Genomic DNA, 14,165 nt, shown 5'->3' with positions numbered 1-14,165 from the left:
TCCCCCCCAAATTTCTTTCATTCAGCCGATGTTTCAGGTGACCACATATCCTTTAAAAAGAAATCCTAAAAGTAGAGGATTCATTTGGCTCTTAAATAGTAATTTCAATCAAAATGGATAAAATCAGCTGAGCTCGAGGACGCTCCTTCAGTGCAAACTCTTCTTTTTAATTTTTATATCTTCCCTCCATCCTCAGCGTGCACTCCACAGAAGCGTCAGCGACCACGGTGTCACTTCTTCAAGTGCTTCCCCCATCGTTAAAAGTCCACACGCCGAGTTCAACCGGCCGAGCGTGGAAGGCGATGAATGGATGTGGTTGGCGTGACAGGCTGATGGTTTACATAGTGCATGTGTGGCTAAATCTAAACACAGTGATGTCAGAGGAACGTCACAACGCAACCGTAACTCTCAGAAACTGCTCGTATAATGCCATGGTGCTCCCCTCTGAAACAAGGGATAATGCTTTGAAACAATTATAACTGGAGGTTGAAACGACTTGGTTTGGAGTCCACACCTAGTAATAATAATAATTATAATAATAATTATATGTTTATATATACTATTTACAGACTCAAAAACGCCATGCTGTAGCTTTTCTTAAAATTATGAAAAACCTCCAACAATGTATTAAAATAAATGTTGAATTTAAGATAGCACTTGTTATTTTTCCATAAATGGTCTGACCGGTCTCGGCTTTTTCTTTTTTTTTTTTTTTTTGTTTGTTTGTTTTGTAATAAGCACAGTGTCTTGTTCTAGCACCTACAAAAAAAAACATCAGGGAAGCTTGTCATGCAGGAGTCTTGAGGATGTTGTCACTACTGGCTATATACCAAAGAAAGTCAATGTCTTGGAAAATAATAATTAAAAGAAAAGAAAAGTAAAAAGGTCCTCGACATGAACAAAAACAAAAACCTCAGGAGAAATCTCAGACGATTCACTTGGCTTTTTCTGTTCGTCAAAACTGAAAGTGTTCAGAGGATCCTGAAGAGCCTCTTTGAAACTGCTCTGTAACAACTTCCTGTGTCCTGCACCTGTCAGTCGCCGCCTCCCTCGGCTCGTTACAGCTGCTTGTCGCTCTCCTTCTTCAGTCGACTGAAAGGACAAAAGAGCAATGTTTTAAAATTTAAAAAACAAAAAAACAAAACATAATCAAGCATGCTCAGAAAACCCGACTACAACAATAATTAGGATAAACTACCTGTAGTAGTCCTCCTGGCCAGGCAGTGGTCCTCCGTGCATGTGATGGTGCCCGTGCAGCCACTGCTGCTCCATGGCTAGCCTCTGGAGCTCGGCCGACTGGGCGTGCATGGCCTGCAGCTGGTGGGCCGCCGACATAGTTGGTGGAATACCTGCTGGTAGGTCCCGTGGGTATGGAGTACCTGGAGGAAGACCCAACACAGAAAATGTGATCAGGCTCAGACTGATAGATGTGAGTAAGGAGAGTCAGCACTGGCTGAGAACCTACCAAAAACTGGGTGTCGCAGCATCTCGTGTTCGTGCGGCGGCTGGCCCAGGAGAGGGTTGGGGATGGCGCCGGGTGGGTAAGGGAAGCGTGCCAGGTGAGGTCCGGCCAGGGGATCTACTGCCAGCGGATGGCCGCCGGAACCTGGAGGACACACAAGACATTCACCACCACCTTCTGGGAGTCAGAGTCTTAGGTTCAGGGTACACTCATTACAAGATAGTGTATCACACAGCATGCTACAGACATTAATGATACTCAGCTTAATGTAACGTTACTCCTCAAGGTTGATTTAAAGACTGCAGGGACTACGTTACTATATTTATCCATTGTAAAAAATCTGTTGGCTCTGTCAGTAACTTAAGGAAGATATGACTTCCTGTCATCCAGCCTGTCAGTGATGTACACTACGTAACAGTGACACTGATCACAAGTCCCTTTGTTCAGTCTTTAAAGAGCGAAGTAACAAATTAGTGCAGTACATATTATATATATATATATATATGTATATAAATATATAAATGATACAATACCATGACAGATATGCTCACTTCGATACTTAATACAATATATCATTTGTTCATTTCACTGAAACAACTTTGTCAAAACATCTCTTTCATTTTAAACAACATCAGAATAAGTGCAGATAAATGGCAAAATTTCAAACAGCAACATGCTTCCTGAACTCAAAAAGCAGTCTGGCATCTGTTATGTTTAATCAAAATGTAGTAATTAATACTACATAACCAAAAATACAATATATATATTTATTTCAGAGTGATAACAGGTTAAATTGACCTGTGAGTGACTCAGAGCTCTACTTTTGGTCTTCAAACATTTAATTAAATAAAGTATCTGTTCATTCTTAAGTTGTCATCTGTAATTAAAGCTTCTAAATTCAGTTTTTAATTTCACTGTCATGCATTTATGAATTAAGCAGGGCTTTTGTTTACCTTGGTGTAAGGGATCTTGCTGGTGGAGGTGGAGATGGGAGTGAATATGTGAGTGCTGGTGGTGGTGCGGCGTGACATTGAACATCTGCAGACGAGCGATGGGGTCATTGGCCACTGTTGCCATCCTCTCTGCATGGAGTCTCTCTGCTGCCAGCCTCTCTGGGTAGCTCATTTCTGGGCGCAGCTGGGGCCCCGCAAGGGCTAGCCGCTCACGCTCTAATGGGTTCAGGCTGGGATGAAAGGAGGCGAAAGGGTGAGGGCCGGCCATAGGGGGCAACGTGATGGCCCCGTGGCGAGCAAAGTGTTCCATGGGGTTTGTGGAAGGGTGGAGTGTGTCCATCTCTGGAGGCTTGACCTCAAAACCAGGTTTCATCCTTTCCCTCAGCTCCCTCTCGCGGATCTCCCTCTCGCGCATCTCCCGCTCTCGAAGCTCACGCTCCCGCATGGCTGGGTCAGCGTTGTATAAGCTGGGCATGTGATAAGCTATCAGCGGGTCTGCGGGGTTGAGTGACACAAAGAACGGGTGGTTTCGATTGGTGGGGGACATGACGTGGGGCCGGGCATACTCGCTGAGGGTGCGTAGGGCGGGTGTGTCGGGGCCAATGTAGGGAGGCACAGCTGCAATAGTAGTCGGGGGACCGTCGAAGGGTGGACGCATGTGGGCGGGGCCGGCCATCTGAGGTTCGCTCATTCTGCCTTCGTGAGATGAACTGGAGGCTTTCTGTGAGGAGAGGAACATCATGCTTAGTTTTTCTTTTCTTTTTTTTAACGAAACCAGTGCGAAACATAAAAGTTAAAGAACGATTACACCACTCACCGCGGCTCTCTCAGCTTCCTTTTCTCGTTCCCGCTCTCTTTCTCGCTCCTTTTCCCTTTCCCTCTCTCTCTCTTTTTCCTCCCTGGCTTTCTGTTCTGCTTCCCGTTTGGCTTTCTCCAGAGCTTCCTCTCTCTTCTTGGCCAGTTTAGATGAAGCCAGGGGCGTGAAGTAGAAATCGGTCCGAGCACACGAGTTGTACCCCCGGTCCAAGTGCTTGTAGAAACTGTAGAAACACAGACACAAAAATAAAAACGTTAAAATAATGTCTTACGTTCATAAACTGACATTTGTTTGGAGAAAAAAAAAAAACAGATAAAAGAAGGTTCGATCATCATATCCATGTGAAATGTTGTGTACTGAATGGCAGGATAAATGATGAAAACACCGCTGGTATTAGCTTGCATTAGTCCATGTTTTAAAAGCAAACAAACTCCCTCAGCATTCACTTTTCCTGCCACGCTGAGCCTATAATAAACTCCTCATTGCTATTCATTGGCAGTCTGAGAGTCACTTAAGCGGGAGGCAGCAACACGTACTCATATTCGGATGCTTCATACACTTCCATCTCACTGTAATTAATCTCCCTGTTTTCCATCTCTGATAATTCCGAACCATCAGCTACTCAGAGCTCGAGGCTAATTGTGGCCTTGGATGCCTGTTTTGCAGAGGACATTTGATTAGTTGCCTACATTAAAGACTTAAAACCTGAGGGCGACTCTTTGTTGGAGAGCTAATCAGTATCCCCTGATAAGAGAACAGGCAGACTACTGATAAACAGCCACCTGTGCAGGTGTATGTTTTTCTCTTTTACAGATGTTTGATGTTCTGTTGTTTGCTCAGGCTGTTGACAGACGTACCGTGCTGATTGGCTGGCATGGCTGGGCGTATTGACGACTGTAGGCTCCGGGGAGGGGCTTCTCTGCGGGGGTGGTGGGCTCTCTGGCTCTTCCGACTCGTCCAAAGGCTCCTCTTTGATGTGCATGGGTGGGACCGCTGTGCCCGGGCCAGCACAGGTGACAGAGGCAGGAAGTGGCATGGAGATGGAAGAGGATGGAGCCGAAGAAGAAGGAGGCTGCAAGCCAGGCATAGAGTTTGATGATGATGGGGGAGGGGCGGTTGGAGGTAGAACTGTACTGAAAGGATGAGATGAGAAAGGTTGCTGAGGTGGCCCGCTGGGATGTGAGGCTGCTGCGGAGGGTGGCAGAGGAGGAGCTGGAGGAGGTTGGTGGTTGGCTGAAGGTGGGAGGCTCTGTGACTGGGTGAGAACTGGAGGCTGGGCTGGGGGAGGCTGAAGCTGCTGGCCTTGAGGCATGAGCTGGAGGGGAGGCGGATGTGCTGATGGAGGATGATGGTTGGATAAAGAGCTGAGAGGCTTGAGGGCAGGAGGCGGAGGCAGGTTTGAAGGCATCTGAGGGAATGGAGGTGCCGATACGTGGGGCGGGTGTTTGTGAGACTGTGGGTTGGGTATCTGAGGGATGGGTGTAGTTGGCGGGGGCTTGATGTGAGGCATAGATATTGGTGCGGGGGGCAAGGGCTGCTCTCTGGGAGGCTGGGCGCCGCTCTGAGAAGATGACTGGGACTGAGAAGGAGGCGTGTGAGCCCTCTGTTGTGATTGGCCAGAGACCGGCGGGGGTGGGACCTGAGACGGACCCACAGGGAATCCCTGAGGGGTGATGGAGTGAGGGTGAGCCATGTGTGAGGGGCCCGGCTGCAACGGGTGAGGCATGGGAGGCATGGGTCCGTGATGCGGGCTGGGTAATGACTGAGGTGGAACTGGGGGGCCAGGAGGCGGAGCCTGAGTCATAGGTGAGTGTGGAGAGGGAAGCCTTTGAGGGTGCAGGGATGCTCCTGACTGGATTAGAGACATTGGGCTTGCCTGGGGCAGAGGCTGGGGAGGTAGAGAGCTGGAGGCTGCAGCAGGGGAAACCTGCGGAGGCAGTGAGGGGGCTGAGGTTGTGGGTGGAGGGGGCGCCGAAGAGGCGGCTGAGGTGCCCGGTTGACACTGGATGACTGGAGGGTGCTGGCTCTGCAGGAGCTGCTGCTGTTGGGCAGAGGAGTCCGAGTCGCTCTCATTGTCACGGGGGCTCGGGATGCTCGGCGAAGAGCTCCGGTTGTCCTGATCAATGTCTTTAGGATCACTACTGAGCTCCTCGTTGATGCTCCGCCCATCAGAGCTCTCGCCCTCTCCCTCTCCTTCTCCCTCGCATTCTGAAGGCGAGTCTGGCCGACTCAGCTCCTGTGGGGACAGAGGAGAAGAAAGGAAGCGCATCAGCACACCAACTACACAACCTCCCCTTAACACACAGAGATAACACAAGCAATGATTGCAGACTCACTTGTGTCTTGGACTTTTTGGCGTTGGCCCTCTCGGGCTCCTCTGTGTCTGAAGCTCCTTTCTCCCGTTGCCGTTTGGCACTCTTCATAGGTGAAGGAGCTTCCTCTTTAATCTTCTGTGGAGCAAAAGCAGCAGAGACACAGAAAGTATACATTACAGAGGTGCATGCAAGGAAAAACGAGGGGTCAGCGACTCTCTGCTGTACTTACTTTGCTTGGCTTCTTCATGGAGTCCGTCTTGCTGTCGGTGCTGTCAGTGCTGGCTGCGCTGGGTGAAGTACGTCCGCTAGAGCGCAAATCCTCGTTGGTGGGTGAGGCTCGGCCATCAGGACTGGCTGTCTGCTTCTTACGACCACTACGTAGCGTCGACATCTGTAGTTTGAACGAAGGAAAATTTAGCCCAATTTATAAAACTTTCAAACTTTGAATAAAATAAACATTTGGTTTGAGATTATGAGCTTATTTCTTTGTAATCTGGGTCTGGATTGCTCCAGGGATAAATCTCAGGGTATGGTTCCTAAAAGTGAAAATAGAAGGATAGCTGGCGCACCGAGCCTCGGTTCCGTCGGGTCCTCATGCTATGCTTCCCGCTGAGTCCATCCTCTTCCTCTTTGACAGGTTTGAACATAAATGGCGGAGGGTCCACGGGCTTCTCGATGGGGGGCAGCTCACCGTACTTCTTGAAGTGAATGCGGCAGTCGGTGCACAGCAAGATGTTCTCGCGGCCCCCGTGGTGCCAGTCCTTGGAGGCTGAGGAAAGCCATTTACAGTTGTGAAATAACACAGTCACACAAGCAGAGAGGCACAAACATCACACAGAAATCATCTGACAACCTGCAGTAATACTGAGGAATACAGGCTCCACCTTAAAATAATTTCTCCTTTCAATATTTAACAGAATAAAAATGTTTGTACTACAGGCGCTAAATCAATGTCTAATCTGTCCCCTGTTTTATACCCCATTTAAACTCCCAGGAATCTACTAATAAGAGCTTGATGGGTTAACACTATAAAGCCAAGTTATTAGCCACCCTTGCTTGGATGGCAGAAACGTCAGCGTGTTCAGATGGGAGCCAGCTGTGTGCAAAGAGGGGGAAGGATAATGAGGTGGAGAGAGTGAACGAGCTGTGGGTTCATGTCTGATTTGATCAAATTAGTCCTGACATACTCTGATGCCCATCTGTCACACAGTGCTGTGTTGGGTGGGCTCACACTGATCCCAAGACAGGACGGGAATAGCCAAGCAAGTCCGTATGACGGGTGTGCACACGAAAAAGAGATGTGGCATCTTACTGGTCGTGAAGCAGTGGCGGCAGGCGTAGCCTTTTAGCTCCTGTTCGCTGTCTTCACTGTCAAAGTCATCTTCACTGGCTGAGCTGAGGTCCACTAGAGAGAAGAAGGAAGGAGAAAGATAAGTCACATACATCTCTTTACCAACCAACGAGTATATGTCAGGCCAGGCCGTCCCCTCTCCTCCCAGCTGCCACCATGAGGTCAAAGCTACGTACAGAACTCGCTCGACGGCGGGCGCGAAGGAGTGTTGACGGGAGTTGAGGCGGTCCGTGTCTTGATGCGGCGGAAGACGGGCTGACGACGGTGTCGGCGATGGGCTCGACAACTGGCCGCCTCGGGAGTCTTCTTCCAGTAGTAGTAGAAAGTAATCAGCTCTCCCTGAAAGAAGACGATAAACAGGCACCGTTAAAACAGGCAGTAACATCTTAGGAACGCAAACGAGCGTCTGTGATAAGGGGGAGGATTCACTTTTGATTGCAAAGAGGTGAAATATCTGCAGTTAGGTGGAATGAAATCTGTGGAGGATACACATTAGCAGTGGGTGCTGCGTTTCACAGTGAAAGGCCATGGAGCGGGTCAGTCCATGCCAGGATTTGTAGCTGGCTGGGCATGTTTGTGCTGCGGCCCTGTCTGTCCCAGGATTAGGCCAGGAGACTCACTGAATGCAGGGATATTAGGATCAGTGCAATGGTGGCTGCCTGGGTGGCAGGAGGTTGAATGGGAACAAAAGAACATGTCAGGCAGAGCTTTGGCGCTACAAATAGGGAGTGAAATGGCTCCTCGCCCCTTCACTGGAAGAGTCAATTGAACTTTAATCAAACATTCGGAGGGTGCGCTTGCCAGCGAGCGGGGCGGATAAATCCAGTGTACAAAAGGCCGTCAGGAAATCAATACCCAACTGAAACATTAACACATGCAATCATGGATCAGAAAGCACTTTGCTGAGGCAGCCTGTGCATATTAACTGCAGCTTTCCTGCCACACTCGTGAAACACAAGCCCTAAAAATTGGCAACAGGAGTCGGTGGCAATTATGTAGTTTCCTGTAAAGCTTCGCCTTTTCTGCCTCGCTGTGAACTCTCACTTGTTAGTCATCTTCCACTGACTCTATAACAAATTTACAAAAGGTGCAGTGTGTGTTCGCAGGGTGAGCAGTAAGTCACCTGTAATCTCAAAAGCCCCGAGGGCACCCAGCCACTGTCTGAGGTCTGTTAAACCGCTGTTCAACAAAGCTCCCAGGGTTTAATGGCTATTGATTGTTTTCCTTCTCTGCTTCAGCCGAGAAACTTGACATTAATTAGTCACACCATTACTCTCTGAAATGCATTAACAGCTTTTCAGCAACAGCCTGATATAGTCTATCAAAATGTAGCGAAACATGAAAAAGGAGGAAGTGATTTGATGAAATGGCTAAGAAAAGCCCCCCCCCCACTTTAACGAAAACAGAAAATAAAGCCAGTGAACCGTAGCACACGTACACATACAATGTAACTCTTAGGGGAAATTCATATCTACCAGAGCCTGCAGGACTCCACCTTATCAGGCAAAGCAGTGCTGGAAACATTTACTGAGGGTGTCTGAGCTCAATGAAACCTCCTCACATTTCAGGGTAAATTAAGGCACTACACCAGGAAAACCACTGCTCCAGCCGAAAACAGTCTCAAACCCCACGAGCTGGTGGAGGCTTTATCTGGATCGGTGGATGGATTCCACATGCAGTGGGCTTTAAGATAAAAAAGCACATGGATACTGATTATATTATCACCTAAAAGCTACATTATGCTGCTGCCGTTTCAGTCGGCGACAGAACTTTGTGGCCTTTCTTGTGCGCCTCCCACTTCAACCTGCCGGCCAGTTGGGAAGGGGAAGGGCGCAGGTGCTAACTGAAAGAAGGCGGGCATCCTGATGTGAAATCTAATTGAAATGTGCAGATCAAAAGTGTCGAGTGGTGCCGAGCGCTGGCTTTGCTCTGTGCTTAATGACTGTTCTCAGCAGTGCCTCTCTGCCTCCTCGCTGCGGGTTGACAAGTACACGGCCTCAGCAACAGCTTGGCAGACACAAGGAAAGGTCACCCTGCCTCTCCATCACTTACGCTGTGTCAAGTACCATTACATTAGGCAGGGGCTAATGAAAACATTAACTTGGGCTTTTGAATGGGAATTAACAGGTGTGGTGATGAGCTGGTGCAGCTCGATGTAAATAAAAAAGAGGAAAACAAGAAGCACAGTTCAGCAAATTCAGTACAAACATGATGCAGTGGAAATGTCTGCAAGTACAATAATATCTGTAATATACGCAGATTTTAAATTTGAATGCAGCAAGTATAGCATGGTTAACTAAAACTAGGTTGCAGGTAACTAAAATTAATTTAAAAAAAAAAGATGTTTGTGAACCGAATTCAAACTAAAATAAAAATAAAGAGAAAATATCCTCAATTTTAGTGTTTGGTGTTTTTTTGTTTTTTGCCAAAACTTGCCTTATGAGGCTTTGATATACATGTCCATTAAGACTCAACTGCTTTCAAAATCTCCTGTTTTTAAAAAAAAAAAAAATCTGTGGTGATTTTCCTAAATCTCGCTTCAAACTGAAATGAGCAAACCTGCACTGAAAACTAACTGAAACAAGACTGAATCCAAAGCAAAAAATCACAACAAAATAAAAATAATAATAAAAGCTCGTTCAAAATCATAAAACTGTAATAACTGTGTAGTGCAGTCGCACTGATAAAGGAAGGACTGTGAGCACAGTGAACGTGTTGTGCGGAGAAACAGCCCGATGTGAACATGCTGCACGTGAGAGAAGCTTTGTGCAATAGATTTGTGTCACAGTGAGACTGGCAGATTTGGGTCCTCTGAAGTTGTGCAAGTCCCGTCTCTCACACCGACTGAAGACTTTTCTGCATCAGAGCCACTTTATCATGCTGCCACATGCCCGCAGCAACAATTTAACTCCAGTTACCTCGCAGTTTATTCTCCCCGTTTGGCCGTTGTGGAAGCAGGTTTGTGTTTTACCTACTGATGCCATGTCTTTTTCCCCTCCCTTCATAAAATTAACACGTCCATAAAAGAAACAACTAAACAAACCTGCATCTAAAACAGCTGAAAGACAAATTTACATAGTCCCAAGGCTTCTGCAGCATAATTTTCTCCCTAGTCCACTAAATCGCTGCAGAGCGGCACAGAGTGTGCTGCTGCTGCTTTGCAGAACATGAGATAGTGACAACATAAGCTCAGTATTATTAGGCCTTTTAGGCTGCTTCCATCTGCAGGAGCTTTCTGGCCGGTGGATTATCCAGCAAGGGAAGGGCTTACCCTCATATCAGGGCGCTCAGGCCTTCCGTTCCAGTTACTGCCACTTAAAATGGTCATCTACATAAAGATGTGCAGTTATTTAAAAAAATATGTTCATAGTGATTGTTGTGCTATTGCTTTAAATTAAATACTTGCAGTTCGAGTTCATAAAGCATGCATATAGAGATGCGTGACTTTTGTATTTTAACCTTACTGTAATATTATTCTCACAAACAGCTGCTAACAGAGGTTAGCAGGTGACGAAATTAGGAAAATTCCTCCTGAGGCCAGATTTTGACTGAAAGGGTTAACCACTTTAGGCTGCAGTGTAATTGTGGGTGGGAGCGCTGGTTGAGGGTGAGCTCGGTGGTCGTATGTACACGGGTAGAGCTGAGGGCGAGGGCTAAACTCGTGTATTTACACCCTCATCTCCTCTCAGGCCCAGGCCTGAACAGATGGTTTCTGTTTTTCCTGGCAGATTTGTGACAGAGCCACAAAAGGCCTCTGCTTTGACATGAAGCCAAACGGTTAAGGCCGTTATTGGCAAGAGCAGGGGAAGGAGGAGAGAACAGGGGAGAGCCGAGGAGGGGGAGGGCTGAGTGCCGAGGAGAGTCGAGAGGGAGGAATATAAAAAAAAAGGAAAAAAAGAAAGCCAGCAGCGGAGAACAATGGACAATCAACACTGAATCCCAACCACAAACCAGTCCTGAAAATCTCACAGCAAATAAAAATCTCTGCTAAAAATTTAAGGCGGTCGGGGAGCAGAGAGGGCTGGGAGCGTGTGATTTCTAGGTTCTGGTGGCTGACAGCGAGTTGTGTAAACAACCATTAGTGCAGCATGAACCTGCGCTACTCCTGCTTCCTCCACAGCCTGCAGTCAGAGCAGGGAGGACTGCTTCCTGCTTCATTTCAGTAAGGTGAAAGGGGAAGTATTTCTGAGCTAAATCAAGCCAGGACTTAATTATACATGAGCTGGACCTGTGGACTCCCAACTCTTCCGTCGCCCATGACAGACTGTCTGGAGCGTGCGCGACTTCGCCATCATCCTCACCATGAATGTAACTGGAGGGCGTAACTTTATGAATGTGTATGTGCTTCAGAAGGCCAGGAGTGGGTTTGTGCGTCCCATTTAATATGTTTCAGTGAAAGTTTATTTTAGGAATTATCAGGATTTTTATTAAAGTTGCCGAAATGGTAAAGATGACAGAAATGTGCGCTTCCAAACTTTTTATATTATATGCAGCCAGTGACACCAGAGACTAGTTCTGGATTTACAAATTTCCAATAATAAATAAAACATCGTTATGTCAGGTGGAATAAAAACTATTAGTGTTTAGAGTTACCAAACTACACTTTCCCTCCTTACATCATTTATTTGTGTTTGTGTTGTGTGAAACTAAATGACAAGGCCAAATATTTAAGCTACTAGGCACATGTACAGTATGTGATGAATTCAAAAACACACCTACACCATAGCGATGCCTCAAAAACGAAGAAAGACTGAATAGTGAAAAGATCTTGGCTGGTGGAGCGGGGTGCATGTGAAAGGCGGCTAAATAGACAGCCGTTCCCTGCTGCGCAGCGCCTTTCTGCCGGAGAATGACTGAATAAGCTCTGCTTTCACAGGTCAGGGATGCACATGCTGAAGAATCAGCACTCGTGTTTTTCCTGCTGTAAGCGATTTGGCCAGTGAAAGCAGATTGGATGGCAACAGTGCCTTTTTTGCTGGAGGGTCGATCCTGCGTGTTCTGCTGATAAGCTAGTCTCCCCTCCCCTAAAAAAAAAAAAAAAAAAACTCACAACATGAAGCCTACCAAAGAACTCAATTACACAGGAGCTCTGGCTCTCTGGGCTCCGTCTATTAGGCTGAAAAAAGATTTTGCCTACACTCAGCTGCGCTAAATTGCCTGTGGTCTGTTAAAAGAACATCAATACGTGCTGGTTGAGCTTCCATCAGCCGGCAGCGATTTCACTGCCTAAACAAGTTATATCATTTACCAAACGCGGAAGCTGTTCTGTCACACCGCCGACAGCTGCTGCCAACTGGACCAGGCTCCTGTAGTTTGCTGCTGGTTTAATTAGTGTTTCAACCTAAGTATTTATAATCACACTCATCCCCGAGGTTCTGGCTGCTGAGCTGAGGACATGGCAATGAATTCAATGCGACGTTTGTACAGATTGTACCGGGGCAAACATCTGCTGCGTGAGGTTGTGTTGGGAACACCGTTCTCCTGTTGGGCGTCCCATAAATGACAGGGCCTTCGGGGACCGAGTGCTCCCTTTTTTCTCCGAGAGAAGAAGATGCTGTAAGGAGCGCTCGGCACATCGCCTCCTTTAAAAATCAGACATATAGCTCAGATCTAGCATCTCTGTGTGGACTTGAAAATTAGCGCACGCGCTAGAATGATAACAAACTGCAGGAAGCTGATAAATTAAAGCTCCAATAAACTCACCAGTTGGTGTTGGATGCTAACTGTTTGCTGACTGAGAGCGCTTGTTCAATGCGTGACGTTAACAAGAAGAAAACGCACACTGTGGCTTCACCTGTGTTAGCTTTTCTAATGCGCTGCCAAAGCACCTTTCTGTCTTTTTCCCGCTCTGTGCCAAAAACAAAGCAGGAACCAGCAGCATAAAAACGTCTCACCAAATCAGTTTTAGCGTTTTATCTCCCCCCCACCTTTCCTGCCCTCTACGTCTACACGGATTACAGCTGACATTCTGGGCTGTAACGTTACTAAAACGACACCACCATCTAATATATATGACCGAACTACAATTACGGAGTCGTCTTGGTGATAATGCTAGGCCTTTATGAAGTTAAATATTTAAACATGGAGCAAAGAGAAACCAGTAGGGAAGCTGGTAGGGAAAGAAAGCTCTCACACACACTCAGATGCTTTTGTCCTATGCCTGTAAATTGTTTTACACTGCTTCACTGACTTTATTAGATTAAGGCTGCTCTGAGTTGTATTGTGAAACACTTTCTTGATCTATAAATATAGAGTATAATACACTTATGTGTGCATGAAGTAAGTAAATTACCAGTGTTTTCATGCAATTTAAAATCTCTCACAGGACGCAAAGAGACAACCTGTACTGAATATAATTTCAGGCATGAGTTGCTTTTACATCAGTGTTTTTTACGCTGTCATGCATATTTTACTTTGCTGAGTAACACTGTTGTCTGCACACTGAAAACAGTCTGTCTTTAAAGTAATAAAAGCCCCAGGTATTGCAATACGTTCTCATTTGCAATCTGCTGCTGCTCGTGCTGTACCCTTTTCCACCAGTGACGTCGTCTGGGCTCGGTCCTGCAAGGAAATGGGCCAAAACTCTCTAATTTGATCTAATTTTCAGCTGTCAATTTCTCTGTCGAGCTGCACGGCAAACTAAGCAGTCGCCGATTTAAATCAGTTTGGCAAACACAGCCTGTTGATGTTCTTTATGAAAACGCTCCCAGTGAAAATATCAGGCGCGTAGTTATCTGTGATCTACCATTTCAGCATATTCGGTTGTTTAAACACTGAAGGCAGCAGATCGTGTTCCATGACGTCCTCTCGTGAGTGAAGGAAATGGTGGCCAGTTGCAGACGGTCAGGCGACACACCCACCCACTTCCCCCTGTGGGCCTTTATGTGACTTTATATAAGGCATTCCTGAGTGCTAGTCGGGCCTGGTGTGTTTACACAGCGCTGGGTGCTTACCCTTGGCACTGGCTGTTCGAGCCGTGCTGACGCTTCAGGGGCAGCGCGGCTAATAGGAGCTAGCGGGAGGAGCAGTGAGGGCCGGGCGCGCGGTACCGGACCTCTGGGCTTTGTGCTGTGCGCTCCGCTCAGGACTCATACATCTTCTTTCATGCAACTGGAATAGTGTGTGTGTGTGTGTGTGTGTGTGTGTGTGTGTGTGTGTGTGTGTGTGTGTGTGTGTGTGTGAGAGAGAGACAGAGAGAGACTGGAGATAATGGGAAAAATCTCTGTTATTTCCCACACCTAAAATATCTAGAGATATTGTTGTTCTC

The 14,165-nt window shown here is 47.0% G+C and overlaps 1 protein-coding gene across 6 annotated transcripts in view; it reads right to left on the bottom strand.

The window, feature by feature from the left end:
• Positions 1-170: 170 nt before the first annotated feature.
• The window catches only part of rerea (arginine-glutamic acid dipeptide (RE) repeats a), a 127,782-nt gene continuing 113,787 nt past the window's right edge, over positions 171-14,165 (bottom strand). For 5 of the 6 annotated variants that reach the window (XM_005732872.1, XM_005732873.1, XM_005732874.2 and 2 more), the window contains 11 exons: positions 7,075-7,237; positions 6,860-6,952; positions 6,117-6,316; positions 5,777-5,938; positions 5,569-5,682; positions 4,090-5,468; positions 3,233-3,455; positions 2,416-3,136; positions 1,466-1,636; positions 1,199-1,379; positions 171-1,092 (listed from right to left, as the gene is read on the bottom strand). In XM_005732872.1, coding sequence (XP_005732929.1) covers positions 1,059-1,092; positions 1,199-1,379; positions 1,466-1,636; positions 2,416-3,136; positions 3,233-3,455; positions 4,090-5,468; positions 5,569-5,682; positions 5,777-5,938; positions 6,117-6,316; positions 6,860-6,952; positions 7,075-7,237 — 3,441 coding nt within the window. In that variant the 3' untranslated portion in view covers positions 171-1,058. The remainder of the gene's footprint in view (positions 1,093-1,198; positions 1,380-1,465; positions 1,637-2,415; positions 3,137-3,232; positions 3,456-4,089; positions 5,469-5,568; positions 5,683-5,776; positions 5,939-6,116; positions 6,317-6,859; positions 6,953-7,074; positions 7,238-14,165) is intronic. The other variant, XM_005732875.1, reaches the window with a different exon arrangement.

Source organism: Pundamilia nyererei, unplaced genomic scaffold (assembly GCF_000239375.1).
Source record: "Pundamilia nyererei isolate P.nyererei 1_Seehausen unplaced genomic scaffold, PunNye1.0 scaffold00049, whole genome shotgun sequence".
NCBI classification, from domain to species: domain Eukaryota; kingdom Metazoa; phylum Chordata; class Actinopteri; order Cichliformes; family Cichlidae; genus Pundamilia; species Pundamilia nyererei.
Note: the sequence above shows the minus strand (reverse complement) of the source record. Positions and strands in the feature narration are given on the sequence as shown.